Source organism: Malurus melanocephalus, unplaced genomic scaffold (genome assembly GCF_030028575.1).
Source record: "Malurus melanocephalus ecotype Western Australia unplaced genomic scaffold, MMel_1.1 scaffold_2, whole genome shotgun sequence".
Classification (NCBI taxonomy): domain Eukaryota; kingdom Metazoa; phylum Chordata; class Aves; order Passeriformes; family Maluridae; genus Malurus; species Malurus melanocephalus.
Window position 1 is genome coordinate 5,827,611 of NW_026623234.1, and position 15,094 is coordinate 5,842,704.

At 34.6% G+C, this 15,094-nt stretch overlaps 1 protein-coding gene across 4 annotated transcripts in view; it reads right to left on the reverse strand.

The window, feature by feature from the left end:
• TTBK2 (tau tubulin kinase 2) overlaps window positions 1–15,094 on the reverse strand; it is a 77,863-nt gene that overhangs the window by 39,544 nt on the left and 23,225 nt on the right. For 2 of the 4 annotated variants that reach the window (XM_057366107.1, XM_057366127.1), the window contains exons 3-6: window positions 11,070–11,217; window positions 5,486–5,559; window positions 4,347–4,487; window positions 2,878–2,982 (exon numbers count right to left, since the gene is read on the reverse strand). In XM_057366107.1, coding sequence (XP_057222090.1) covers window positions 2,878–2,982; window positions 4,347–4,487; window positions 5,486–5,559; window positions 11,070–11,217 — 468 coding nt within the window. Of the gene's footprint in view, window positions 1–1,876; window positions 1,949–2,877; window positions 2,983–4,346; window positions 4,488–5,485; window positions 5,560–11,069; window positions 11,218–15,094 lie in introns of those variants that run through there. The other 2 variants (XM_057366117.1, XM_057366137.1) reach the window with 2 other exon arrangements.

The window sequence follows — 15,094 nt, forward strand, 5'->3', positions numbered from 1 at the left end:
AATCTGATACTAGTTTTTACAGACACAAAACATATGTTTACAGCAATTTATGCCCAGTTTTAAAAACTCCACTGCTCTTTAACTCCATGCCATCCTTAATATTGAAAGTTTGGGTCAGATGGAATGCACGATGCAAACAATACACCATTGGCTAGGCCCCCAAGTTAATATATATGAGTAAAACCTAACTAATGATTCACAGGAAATATGTTTTCCTTCTTAATTATTTGTGTCCCTCAGTTATGTAAAAATCAGTGCATYCTGCAGCAGTAGTTCACATGAAAACTGCTGTTGCTTACTGGCTTCAAAAGCTTACGCTTTTTGTGAGAGGGACTCTGAGGGATACAAAAATGTATGAATAAAGATCTCATTAACACCTACAGAAGCAATTACTCAGATTCCACCTTGGTGGATAAATTACACTATATCTACTTGAAATATTTTTTTACATCAGTTTTACTGTCATCTGGCTGCTGCAAACTAAAGGTTAGTGTAGATAACCTAATCCAAGGGTGAAAAATCATGCTAATGCAAATCCTATGGAGGAACGAAAAAGTGAAATGGGCAGACAATGCTGGCTACTCAGTTCTTTATACAGATAGTCCACATGTGACACTCCAAAATGCAGTGGAAATTACAGTAAGCACGACAAGCATTGAAAACACTTTTCTCTTTAAATATTACTTTCTGAGAAGCTTTTTATATTAATTCTGCATTTTTCAAAACAGTATTTAGATAGAAGCAGCTACAGCTGAATGGACCCCCTGGAAGCATGATTTTAATGGTGCTAAATCACCACCAAGTCTGACATAAAGGTGGGTAGTACAAAGATGAACAACATCTCTGAAAACAACACTGAGATGTCTTAGGAAATTACAGGCATGACAGGCAACTCTGGGGGACCTTTCATACAGAAAAAGGGCACTGAATTAGTTTAGATCATCTTCAAGAAAGGATTTCTCATCCTAAGTTCTCTGCCTCAACCATTCTTTAAGGTAAGACATCTAAGGAGACACCATTGCTTCTCAGAAAAAACTAAACTGAAAACAATAAATCCTCTCTCCAAACCTGTCTATAACAAAGAACTCACAACAGCATGTCATGGCTTAACCCCAGGCACCAACCAAGCCCCACACCGCCACCCACCCACAACCCAACAGCAAGATGGGGCAAGAACCAGAGGGGTAAAAGCCTGAAAACTCCTTGTTTGAGACAGAGGTAGTTAAAGGGGGAAAGCAAAACAACAGTTATAAAAGCTAATGGTCAACAAGCCAACCTTAACTATGGAGCATGTTTTTACGAAGACAATACTGTAGTTTTGGAGAACATGGTTTTATATTGTCCTGCATTATCTGTAGTATCTGCTCAAGAAAGTTAATGGAGCTTAGAAGGATAGCCCTAAGGAGAAGCACATAGGACATTTAATGAAAATATGAATACATTCTCCTAGTAAGCAAGGCTAACAGTATGGCTACTCTCTAAGTAAGAACTACTTCTAACTCTAACATACAAACAAAACTACTGTCTTTCTCCCCACCAGCATTGCACTCTACAGATTACACTGTCAAAAACTTCTGAACAATTTGAATGGAAGAATTACTTTAATTACATTGTAGGGCACTGCAATGAAAAACAAAAGGCGAGAGGTAGTTTTTACAAAAGAATTACACCAAAAATATTGAATTTTCTGTTATGGCTTAGTTTCTCTGAAAATGCTACCATTGGTGTGTATATAGAGAGAATCTTGGGAATTGTTTTCTCTTTGAAATAAAAGGTCAGTTCAAAAAACATTATAAGCAGCCAAACATACAGAACATGACAAGAACACTGAGAAATTTTAAAAAATATATAAAACTACTTAAAATGTTTAGCTCACCTTTCCAACAGCAGCAGGCACTCTGTTGGTCTCCCCTGCTCTTTGCTTTCATTGCAATGTCCAGCATTACGGCTGAAGGAATAGAGTACAGCAGAACCCCACTAATTTACCTTACTAATCCACATACCTCATCATCTGCACACAAAAATCTGCCCCTTTCCCAACTTTTTAGGCAAAATAAATGTCAAGAAAACCTGTCAAGATGGCTTTTACCACTCAATTTGCATTATATTTATCAATATGCTACACAGTATTGACTAGTACATTATTCAGTATTGCCATTAAAATGTAAATTGAACTAAATAAAGAAAATGCGTTTATTTTAAACATCACCATGTACCATGGCACTGACTTTCTCACTTTGAATCTTTAAAATTAACAAAACTAACTGCTCGCCCCTGAATTAGGAAGGCTCTACTTAGTTAAAATTGTAATTTCCTCATTGATATACTTCTAGCTACAACTCCCTTCAGACTGCATTGCAGTGGGAATACAGCAACTACACTATGTCCTCTTATATATTATAATTACTATTCTATCTCTATTTTAATTATTCAGACTTTATCTGTCAGAAGATTATATATATTCAGTTAAATGTCTGACTTTTACTTTTTTCTCCTCAGTTTTTAAATCTGTTTTTTTAATGCAATAGAAAATACCAAGTGAAATTCAGCTCTGATATATTATTCTGATATTTAATGAAAACCAAAAACCAAGTGACAAAAGTATTTGTCACTTGATTTTCCAAATCAAATGACTGATTACCCCAAAATATCTTACATGTACACCTCTGTCTCAAGCCAAAAACAAGAAACCTGAATCATACCCTGCTGACAGACTTTGAACATAATCAATATATTACATAGATTTCTGATCTGGGATGGTGTTTGTCAAGCCTAGAACAGTTACCAGTTCAATGCAATTCCCATACTTCTCCAGAAGGAAAGACAGTATACTACCACATTCAAGTATTTGAATTTCAACTATGAAAAAATTCTTACTGGTCTGACATCCCCACATGAGTTGGTAAATTGCCGTGCTAAGCCAAAATCCAGCATATAACACTTCCTACAGGTGCTTGGAAAGCGTCCCATTGCAAAGTTTGACTAGGAAGAAAAACAAATACAGATAGATAACAGATAAATACACACAGGGTTCAATATGTTCACATATTAATGCAATAACACAACCAGAAAATTCATATTCTATTTCTCTAGCCTTCCTTCCATGTTTTCATTTCTACTGAACTCACATTGAATTTTGAAGAAAATGCTGTTAAGAAAAACAGACATCCAACAGCATATCAGAACAGTGGCCTATATTGTACAAAGAGACTGTCATCTTACTTGGTCACTTAGAATATATTAACTTTCAGCAATAATTTTCTAGTCATGTCATCTATTCACAGAACTTCAGCATTGCCTAATTGATCACAAGGAAAACAAGCAACCAACTGTTTCAGGATCTGAGTTCAGCACAAAGCACAGTTACTCCAGCTCATTCTTTCTCACCTATTTCACTTGACATTCACTGCCTCTATGCCCTTTCCCTATTAAATGAAGTCTTCAATGGGGGTGGTTCAGGGAGAATACAAGTTTTATAAAAAGTTGCCAGGAAGAACTCATACAAATGAAATTTTCCTAATGTGTAGAAACTTATTTGAAGTTTTAAGCAAGCATCATTCAGCTGACAGGAAATTTAGCAATATATGTCATATATAACCAGCCATATTTACATCTATTAGAAAACACAAAGATTTGCTTATTTTTTCCTCATTTACAAATTCTGACTATACAGAGTTCTAATTATATTTGTAATACAAATATCATTAGCAATATTAAAATATCAAATAGCAATATTAAAAACAGATGATGCAATTTCAGGAATAAATGCAAGGAAAAACAAAAAAAAATAGTAGGAACAAAAGCATGATAACATCAGGAAGATGCTCTCCTCATACTGACATATTGACTACAAAACTTATCAAAACTGCGCAACAAAACAGACTGGTTTTCCTTACAGTCTGTCTTTCACTTCCTTGTTTGCTAGAAGTTTATTAAATACAAAGAAATTGCTATAGAAAGACTTACAAACACACTCTCCAGTTAGTATCTATTCTTTTAGATCTATTATATGACAATATTAATTGCCACTAGTCAAACATATTATGTCATATCTCACGACAAATACTCTTAGTTACATGATGATAAAGATAAGAGTTGAAAGTTAATAGCAAGGAAAATAGCAAGGAGGCCTAAACTGGAGACAATGAGAAGACCAAAGCTACCATTGTTGCAATCCAACATTAGTTAGTAGAAAAAAAATCAGCCCTATCTGATGATTAAACATTCAATTTTCTGTGCCTTCTCATTTTTGCATTTTAGCATCTAGTATGCAACCTATTCTTACCTATGCAGCCAACTAATGATAACATCTTACTTGTCTGCTTTGATGGAATGGGCAGACTTACCGGTTTTATGTCCCTGTGCAGGAATCCCACAGAATGAATACTTTCAATAGATTCCAAAATCTGCTTCCCAAGCCGCAGAGTGGTACTAATGGTGAATGTTCCTCGAGACTGGCTACGACGCAGGTCTGCCAAGTTTCGACCCTGATAAAATTAAAAGGACACTTTCTTTAAAAAATACTAAGATCCACAGATGGTGTAAAATCTTCCTACTTCTTTAGTTGTTCATGATCAACCACAAAATACTCTCAATATCTATTTTCACATTCAAGGGTAACACACCTCACATAAATGCAATGACTGTATGAACCTGAGTATCTCCAAAACTAAATTTAGAATCTGCTTTTGAAAATATGAACCTTAGTATCTTTCTATTCCTAAAAACATGGAACAAACTAATCCCTGCTAGAAGGTCAGTACAAACACTATTAGCTGGTATTATATTTGTGTCACTCAAAAAAAGGCTATTGAGAAACAGCTCATGAAGGTTTCTTTACATTCACTTCTATAAGGAAAAGTACATCATTTAATGATACATTATATCAAACAGATGAAAAATATATGGTGTAGGAAATACAGCTCCATGACATTACAAAACTTTTGTTCTGCTAAGATAACAGATGGACTAGAACACACTTTTTTCAGTATTCGTATGCACCAGGATGACAAAATACATTAATCCCATAACTCCAACTGCCAATCACCCATTTTATCCCTTTTTAAAGGAACAAGTCTTTTAGCAAAATTAAGTGTTTTCTTTTACTTGCTTTGGATATTTTACATTTTTTCAGTTTTATAAAAAAGCCAACAAAATTCAGTGACTAATATACATTTTAGACTATCCTCAAATGAAGACTTAAAAGGAATGTAAAATATCTCAGAAGACATGACAGTTCATCCTTCCAACAGTCAGATCTTTCTCAGGATGCAAGCTTTCTCCTTTTTGATAGAACTATGGAAAGGGTATAAAAGCAACAAGAYGTGAGGATATGCTCAATTTATGTTTGCTCACTACAATGCATTCGTGATCTTTAGCGGCATTTTTTGTTTAGTATCCTTTAAGATTTTACTGATATTTTCATAGGCACTTGGCTAATAAACCTAAACACACAAGCAAACACTGAGGTGTTTGATATACTGACCTGCAACTGCATGACCACATAGTTAAATCTGTCATTCCGTCCACATCCTATGAACCTACAGACATGATCTTTTCCTAAGAGAAAAAGAAGCAAATTAGCAAATAATGAAATACTCTGGTTTATTCCTTTAAATACCTAGGATATTACCAGACAAAATAGTTATATATCTATTGAGACCTTTAGTAAACTAAGTCCTGCACAGTTCAATAGCAATAGAACCAAAGTTAGTTCTACCTGTAATTAAACAAAAGTTTTCTCCCATAATATATGTAGCCCTACTAAAGCTATCACTCTTCCATCAGAAAACAAGCATGACAACACGCCTAAATGTCCATAAATTTGAGGCATTTTGGACTGGGAAAGGTTGTTTTCTTACAAAGGCAATGATTTGTTATAAACAATATTCCTAGCCAATATTCCTCTTTCCTAGAAGCTGCAGCTGCCATGATGAAAGAAAACAGTAGTATTATTTGTGAGTTATGTTTTATATTAAAGAATTGTAGAAAATGTAATTCAACTAATCCAATTGATTAATATCTTTCTCTAGAACATGATCCTTGCTATTTAGCTACAAAAGATTAAATCAGCACAGGTACACTGAAACAGATCAAAAAAAATCAAGGTTTTGTTTAAGCTGATTTTCTTTAAAGCCTCCCCCTGTCCTAGGAGCAAACTGCAGAGGAGAAGGCARGTCAAAAATAATCTTCTTATTTGACTGCACTTGAGAGTCAAAGCATAAGGTTCCCCAGGTAAATCCAGAGAAAAAGGCAAGCCAAASGCTGCAGCAGGAAACAGAACGGGAATGCAAACCCACTGTCATTTTGGTACCAGTGTTCATCGACTTGCAGAGAAACTGGGACCCCTTATGATCCCACTGCCCCACTCTTAAACAGAACAGGGAACTGTAGGATTAAAATTCCTCATGCCATTTACCTTCTTTTCTCACACCAATTGAAGCTACARCCAACAGAATGCTGATGGTCCCAAGTGGTTGCTAAATATGTGTAAAATTCGTCACCTAAGATTTCCATCATTAATTTCTTTATTCTTAGGATTACATGAATGTCATAAACAGGGAAAAAAAAAAAAACAAACCCATATTACTGTTTTCGAAACACCGTAATGGTTAGTTACAGATCTGAGGGGACTTTTTGCTACTGCTGCACTCATAGCTCCATCAAAACCCTTACACTTGACCCTACAGCTTCTGAATATTTTCAATTCACTTGACAAGAGTGGTTGTAGGTTTCTTGCTTCCTCAGGCCTGCCACATCCAATTAAAACAGGTAGGTAAGCCCTTTTAAATAAAGAAAATCAAAATTACATCAAAATAATGTAATTTAAAAGAAATCTCTGCAATTTCTGCAAATGCGTAAGTGCTAAACCTTAAGTATCACAGCTTTGCCTCCACTTTTTTCCTCCACTCATTTCTTCAAGTAAGACAGGCTATTACAGACAGTATAATTTTATGAACAAAAAGGATTAGTAGCAAATTTATCAAGATGAGATTTTGTATCTTCATTGCTGCAGTTTCCATTAATGAAGTCTCATCTCAAAAATTTATAATTCATTTTACAGCCAATTGTGAGTATGCTGAAGGAACGTCTTCAGAGAAATATATATAGTCAGACTTTATCTGACAAATTCAGTAAATGTCCAAAATTCAGTTCAGTCAGAGAAATCCCATTTTAACTGAAGCACCAACTTGTGTGGTTAATTCCCTAGAAACTTGAATATAAAACTGAGGAGAGAGGGAGGACGAAGTAAGGCTTGTAAACCTTATTTAAATAGAATAATCCTCCACCACTGCAGTGGAATATACACCCCTACTAGAGCCTTTCCCTCAGCAGGAAAACAGTATTTTCTCACACCTGTGAGCTATGTGGCTGGGCTGCAGGGAGAGAAGATGATGGTAGTAAGCTGCAATGAACAACTCTGCCCTTGAAAAATCTCCTAGGGAGGGTGCTAAGTCTGCATGCCATTCCCCAGGCTGCTGCAGTGTATCACTACAGCAGCTTTACAGCCTACCAGCCCATCACTAAATTATGCTAGAGAGCTGTAAATGAGTGAGGGAGAAGTCTCTAAGGTTGTGTGAGACAGAAACCAACTGAGTGAGTCTCACTCTCACTGAGTGAGATGTGATAAATCTGTCTTCTCCCATCTGACTGTGGGAACAGATGGCCTACCAACATGGTTAAACAAAACAACCATCTGTTGCAGCAGATTTCTTAAAAAAAATAAATAAAAAGCAAAAACAAGGAATTTCAAGAGTTAAAGAATATTGTGCAACAATAATTAGGGGACAGCGGGGGGGGAGGGGGGGAGGGAAATAAGATGTAATTGATGACTAAACTGTAATAAATGACCAAATCAGTGAACCTAGTCCTTCTTCATAATTAAGAGAGAAGTCATACAATTACTCACATATTCCAGCATGTTTACTAGCCCAGAGTCTTAAAAAGAGCTTTTTTGAAGCTTTTCCTTAGTCACTGTACCATATCCAAAGTTACTACTTTTATATACTTCATTATATCACATAGTTATTACTCATTTTATCCCCACAATAAAGATCACACTGTTTCAATTTTTTTAAATTTCTGAAATTAAAAAATGATAAAAAATAGCACATATCCCTGCACTTTTGCCAACAGCTATTCTTATTCCAGTTTCACAGTTTCTGTGAAATAAGATTCTGATAGAGATACATTCAAAAGCATGTTTATAACCCTGAGAATGTGCCTGGGTCTASTACAGACTGAGAGGGCTGCTCTGCTCTATTGAGACATTACACCTGTTTGTTTAATTCTCCTCCAAAAGCCTGTTTCTTCATAATATTCCACAAATCATACATTTTTTTTTTAATCAGATCCACACATCAAGAAAATTCTCAACAACACTGTGAGCTCATTGTCCCCCWTTACAAACAGAGGAAACTTTTTAAATATTTGAAAGAAAAAGGGTTCTCATAACAATTCTATTCCCTCCTCTCGATGTCCAATGTAACTAGAACACTTTGCAAGTAAAGAAACATCAGGCCTTTGAGAAAAGAAGAATAATTACACGCATATATACATACACACACACACACACCAAAAAGGGATAGAACAGCAAGACAAAAATTGGTCTTAGACGATGTACATTAATAGAAAATTGTTACAAAGATACCCTAAAAGAACTGTTTTCAATTTCTCCTGGTCTGAACTTGCATGAAAAGAAAAATATTGTCAAAACTCAGACTGATTTCTACATAATAAAAAAAGTATTGAAGAATAATAATAAAAAATATTTTAAAAGCAATTGCAGAGTGATTTTCTATTCCCCATTTTCATCCACTTCTCTTGATTTTCCCTACATTTTAGTTTTTTATCTCTTCCATACTCAAAACTTGTGAAGGTAAAGAAATTAATGGAAATGGCTCCATCTAGGAACAAAGATTTTCTGTAAAACATAAAATGGTCTCTTACCATAATCTTCTTTAATTTAAAAAACCTTTYAAGTACAGACAGCAAAAGATGCATGTAAAAATGAAGTACTGTATCTGTGTAAATTATAAATCACAATATATGAAAGAAGTTCACCTTGACCCACATCTTCACTGTTTGCTTTACTGATCACCTACAACATTCCCTATGTAAAACCAGAGCAGTAAAATTGTAAAGTGTAAATTTCTACAGTAATGACTAGAGGTAACATCTAGTGTTGCTATCATCACCAACTTTTTTTTCTTTATTTGTGCAAGGGAGTAAAAATATGTAAAAAGTAAGGAAAATATATTTCAATTGTTTTCTCATAAGAAAGATTGTCAAAAGTGGTATTTCTAAAGAAACTCATAAAATCTGGGTTTCAGTTATATAAAAGCTTCTATTATTTGCTCAGAGAAATAATACTGGAAAAATAAATAATTAAAATATTTATTTGGATTATATATTTTGCAGATTTGTCTCACTGGATCTGTTGTTCAGGTGTTTCATTGTTCTGTTCTTTTTATCAAGACATTTCACATAATTCAACAGAACCAAATACTCTTCTGTAGGAAGACTTGGGTTGTTTGGAACTATAAACTTCCTTATCAGTTTTCCTTTGGGAGTATAAYTTCTGTAAGGCCCTATGTCAACTATTCACACATAAATATTTTCTTATTTCATCAATCCTTGCTTCACAAGTCAAAAGAAAAAAGTTTTGACTAAGAAAGAAATCACTTTTCTAGTATCTTAACTGWAACTCCACTATACTTTAATTTACAGTAGTAAGTTATAATGCACTCCAGTTACACATATAAGGTCATGTTTTCATAAATACATTGGCATTGTAGCACTACTAAATTCCAATATTTTCTTTCAGACCTTCTATTTTTCTTATCATTTAGTTGCTTCAGCTATAGCATTTTAAAGACTCAGTAAAATAGAATCAAGCTCATGTGTGCAGAAGAAAAAACACAAATTCTTGGAAAAATTAATTCTGAGCATTTAAAAACCCCAGGAGTTACTGAGCATTTTGTTCTTCAGAAYTAATTGTCTTTAGGATGATTTCTTGCAAGAACCCTGACAAATGTTTTCCAAACTTTCAGTTAACAATATTGAAATTTMCTATTCACCTCTGGACTAAAAACTTTAAAATTCAAAAAAGATCTCCTTGCTCAGCTATATAATACTAGACGTTGTTGTGAAATCCTTCAAACAGACAAAAGCGTAGGAACAGTTTACTAACATCATAACATGTGACATGCTTGCCCTCTTAAATCTATAGAGGTTGTCAATTTCTGCTGCAGTGTGACCTTTACAGCACATTAGGCAGCRCCATATGTCATACAGATTTTGTTTTATTCAAACTAAGAGTTTGGAAAAWTTGGGCTGCTGACAGAAATGCATGTATTATTCAAAATCTTCCAGATTAAAAATTAAAAATATTAAACAAAAAGTGCCCTTTAAACTTTCTTTCTGTAATCTTGTGTTGTGAAAAGCAATGAAGATAAGCCACTGCATATTTATCTATATTGATACCTTCATTCAAGTATCTAAAGGTACACAAATTGTGGCTTTTCAAATTCTGACTCAATKAACTGAATCAGAAAGTATTTCAGGATTTTACATGCCAATAATGTTTYCCTACAAGTTATAGTGCTTTAAAGTTGTGGGTTTTGCTTGTGGGGATTTAAAAAAATACATTTCCCATTTCAACATTAGAATTCTTAGCAAAGCAAAGAAAACAAATATTCTTGTCCCGGTTGCTATGTGAAGGACCTCAAATATTCAATGCTACACAGTACAGAAAAAAGAGACCATCTTAGAAGAAAAACTAAAAGAGAATCTATGGATTCAGAATAAACTATATCTGAACAGAGGTTTTYGCAGCAATTAAATTATTTTCAATTACTATTTGTTCTTTTTATTTTCGTGTCATCCCATTTCAAAGAAAAGCTTCAGTGCAGCAAAACTTYTAGGATCTGAAAGAGCTTCTATTCAACTTTTAACTATCATTTAGCTATAACCTGCCAAATATAGGAAATATTATTATGATTACAATGGTTTTTTAAAAGAAGATACGCTGACATTCTACTTCTGGCATATCCAAGGTCCCGCCCTACCTTGCAGCTTCTTCAACACAGCTACTTCCATTTTCAGTACTTGCTTTGGCTGCTGAGCTGATTCGACCTTCAGTGCAACATTTTCCCGAGTAAGCAAGTCCAGTGCATCGTAAATTTCTCCAAATCCTCCACCTCCTATTTTCCTCAACTGTATTGAAGGGGGGTGGGGGGTGGGGGGAAGAAAAAACAAAAATGTATTTTAAAGAGGTGAGAAGTAAACAAAACAGCAATACTTCTTTGTTCTGCCTGTCCTAYGGTAAATGCTGTTGTATTACAAATAGATTTTAAAATAACAATCATATCCTTCAGTACATAGAAGAGCTACTGAATAATTGACAAGGGCATGGCTAACCACAGTYTGGAAGAGAACACACCTGATCGTTGTCTGCACTAAACTATCATATCTAGAGGGCAGCTGTATTCCAGCATCAAACTGGGCAAAGCCAGCATACTGAAAAAAGTCCTTCCCATAAGAGTCACAGCCCAGATACCTTCAAATACAAATGCACAGTGACATTTTTAAAATATCCCATCTTTTTCTCTTTTCAGAAATATGTACACTGAATAATAAAGGTATAAAATTATACAAGTTTTTGGACTTCCTGAAATGAAATAGTATTTTCTTTTATATGGAGTGACTTACACACAACAGCTAAATCATGAGTTATTAGAAATGGCTAAGATTATCTCTGAATACACATTTCAAATGTTACTCACATTTACATATGGTTCACCAATACCAGTCCTATTAAAAGACCGACTCAAGAAACTTGCAGCACTGAAAGTTTCATCTGTGCCAGGAAGAGGTAAAGAGAATGCTCATGGCATACTAATTAGTTTGCACTACATTCAGAACAAATATTAATAGTTGTGTTTTCACTCTGCCTTAAGTGGTCACGGGGAACAGACACATGTTTGGTTTTCAATATCAAAAATGTCAATGCTGTTTCACAAAATGCTTCCATATTGCCTCTCCTGGCTAACATTCTAAAGCAGATAAAACAGAAAACGACAAAAAGAACTTACWCTAAGACTGACATGGTTCTCTAAATGTCATCTGAAAACATACAGTTGCTAACATTATATGACTACACTGTATTAAATGTCATCTAAACATTCCAGGGTTCTAGAGAGCAGCAATATGCTGACCTATCTTTGACTCTGAAAATAAATCTAATGTCTCCTAATCCAAACCATCAGACATTTGACTAAGCAGGGAAAAAGATTTTTTTAAAATAGCCTAGGCTCTAAGGATAAGGAAGAMGATAACAGATAAAACACTCACATAKTTTACCTGCCTTTTTCAAGTCAAATCACATTAAATTTTTATTCTGTATGATTACAGCAATACTCAGTATTTCATCATGCATGTTCTGACCTGAGAGTCTTTTATCATTGCAAACAACTATTTCAATATTCTTAAGATGAGGAAAAAATACAGCCCAAGATACACASAGAATAATCTTTTCTGGACAATTCATTGCCAGTTTTCRAAAAGGTGCRTAATAGGATAGAATACCACATTTTYAGACCTACAGRAGTAACCCACCCAGATATTTCCTTCTAGTGCAACACTTGTTGAATACAAATTCCCATGTTCATTTTTCTCTAATAAGCACACTAGCTGCTAGCAAATGCAATCTTCTCTTCTCCACAGATTTTATACTTCCTCTGAAGTAATGTAACACGAATAATGCCAACACAGGCTTAAGCTYAACTCTATTTAACCAACACCTTCARGAATCTAGGCTGAATGTTAAAATAAACCATGAGAAATAGTAAACTTTCAGTCCCTKGAAATCCTCAGTATAACTTGGTTATATTCAGATGTATTTAATATATGCAGASTGTTAGTCCTTACAGAAAGGAAAGAGATTTATCACCTAAACATTGGGAAACCATCAAGTTTTGACATGATTACATGCATGTATATACTTTTTAAAGAAAAATATATGTTATCTATATATATTAACTTGGCCATTTTAAGTCTGTATTTTTCTGTTCCACCTCTTGGGCTGGTAATTGCCAGCAGACAATGCCAACACATTGATCTGACTCTAGTTTCCAGCAAAACACATGAATTTTCAGCATAATACAAACACACCAGTGAGAATACATAGTGGAAAAAGTGAGAGGAAAATGAAAGAGGTGACACAGTTGTCCTCACCATCCCCTACAAATATTGACCAGTTTATCATCTGACTTCATTTACCAGCTTTGAGAAACGACCAGACTAAAAAAGACTGCCTTTCAAAGGACTGTTTCTCTGCTTGTGAGCTCAAAAAAATTTTTAAAACACCACCACACTAATAAAATAAACAGATCAATTTACATCCTCAGATAAAGTACACCAGAATCATTAACACACATCCAATAATTACATCAGACAGTAGTTCCAGGCACAAATTAACCTCTCTTCGATTGCAGAAAAAATACTTTCCACATCCTTTGTCAGCGAGTCACACACACTCAACAATGAGCCCATGTTTTTATTGGTCTTTTTATTGCCACCAACATCCCTATAAGAAGCCYTTCTGTTGCTTTTTCCATCCTTCACCAGTCACAACTGCCAGCTGAGCTCTGGCYTTCCCATATATTCATCACACAGAACCAGTGTCTCCATGTTAATCTTGGGCAGCCTATCCCTCTTCCCACCTTCTGTTCACTTTCATTTTGCTTTCAGTTTGCTTTCAGTTGCTTTTCAGTTCAGACAGGTGTTGGCCATTCAACCACAGTGGCCTCCTGCCACATCTGCTCACATCTTTTACTTTGACAAGGACCACATTGCCCTTGTTTACATCTGCATTAYGATTTCCAACTTTGTACATCAGTTTCAGGCTTCTCTTTCTTGCATTCAGCGTCTCACAGCCCAAACTCCTTCTCTCCATTCTCTCTTCAACTTCTGTGTCTTTGTATGCTTCCAGGCTAAAGCATACAATTTCCAACAAGTTTTATCTTGGTAATTTTGCTTGTGCTACATATTGAATGGCATTCTTAAAAACATCTAAAAACAATCATTACCATCATGTCTCTCCAAGTCAGGATTCTAATAAACATTTGAAAGGCAAAAAAGAGTCATGAGGAAAGGCATCAACAAAAGATAAAAGYAGATGCTAATAGATAAAGACACCAGTAGAGAAAAAGGTTGTCACTGGGGAAAAAACATTTTTTAATGTCATTTTTATGCTTACTTGTCAAAACAGAATCACCCTAAATAATGTTTAAGTTAAAATTAAATTTAATTGAACATGGTTTCTAAAAGTGTTCATGTCYAAAATTTTTTTAATATGGCTTTCACAACTCCAAAGACCAAGGTCGTCAACAGCAAAAATTCTGAAAACTGCATTTCTGTTTCTTTCACTGGGAGACTGTGCTATGAAATCCTGAATTCAGGAAATCTATCACCTTAGATGCCATCAAGAAATCCTTAATGTTTGCTACAGAAAATAAGAAATTTAAGAGTTACYCACAGGAAATATWTGGCACYCATTTACCCATAATAGTTRATCTAAAAACTTACAAGTGAAAATRTATAATTGCATGAAAYAAACTACTGCCTACTTTCAGAATTTTCCAGAAGATACTTATCTCACCAGCAGTCTTCATTACACAGGAAAGAAAATAAACCTGAAGAAAACAGRCCTACTGTTGCACACATCAGAGAACTGAGTAGTTTTGTGGATAGTGATATCCTAGTATGTTGGTGACTATTTATAAATGATATTTTATAGTATTTGGTCTGATTCAAGACTATGCTTCCAGGTTTTACTTCACTGCAGTATTGAGATGAAATATAAGAAGGTATTTTACAAATACTTATACTCCAGAGATAGCTGATTAGGTTCTATTTACATAAAACGAAATACAAAGACTTCCTATGCAAAGTCAGTATCAGCTTCCTGCATATTTAAATGAAAGATAGGGCACAAGATAGTTGAAATTATTCTCTCTTATGAATTCAAAATTAATGATGAATCTGCATCTTCCATGTTCAATCTTACAGTTTCAAATAAAATCTTGAAATA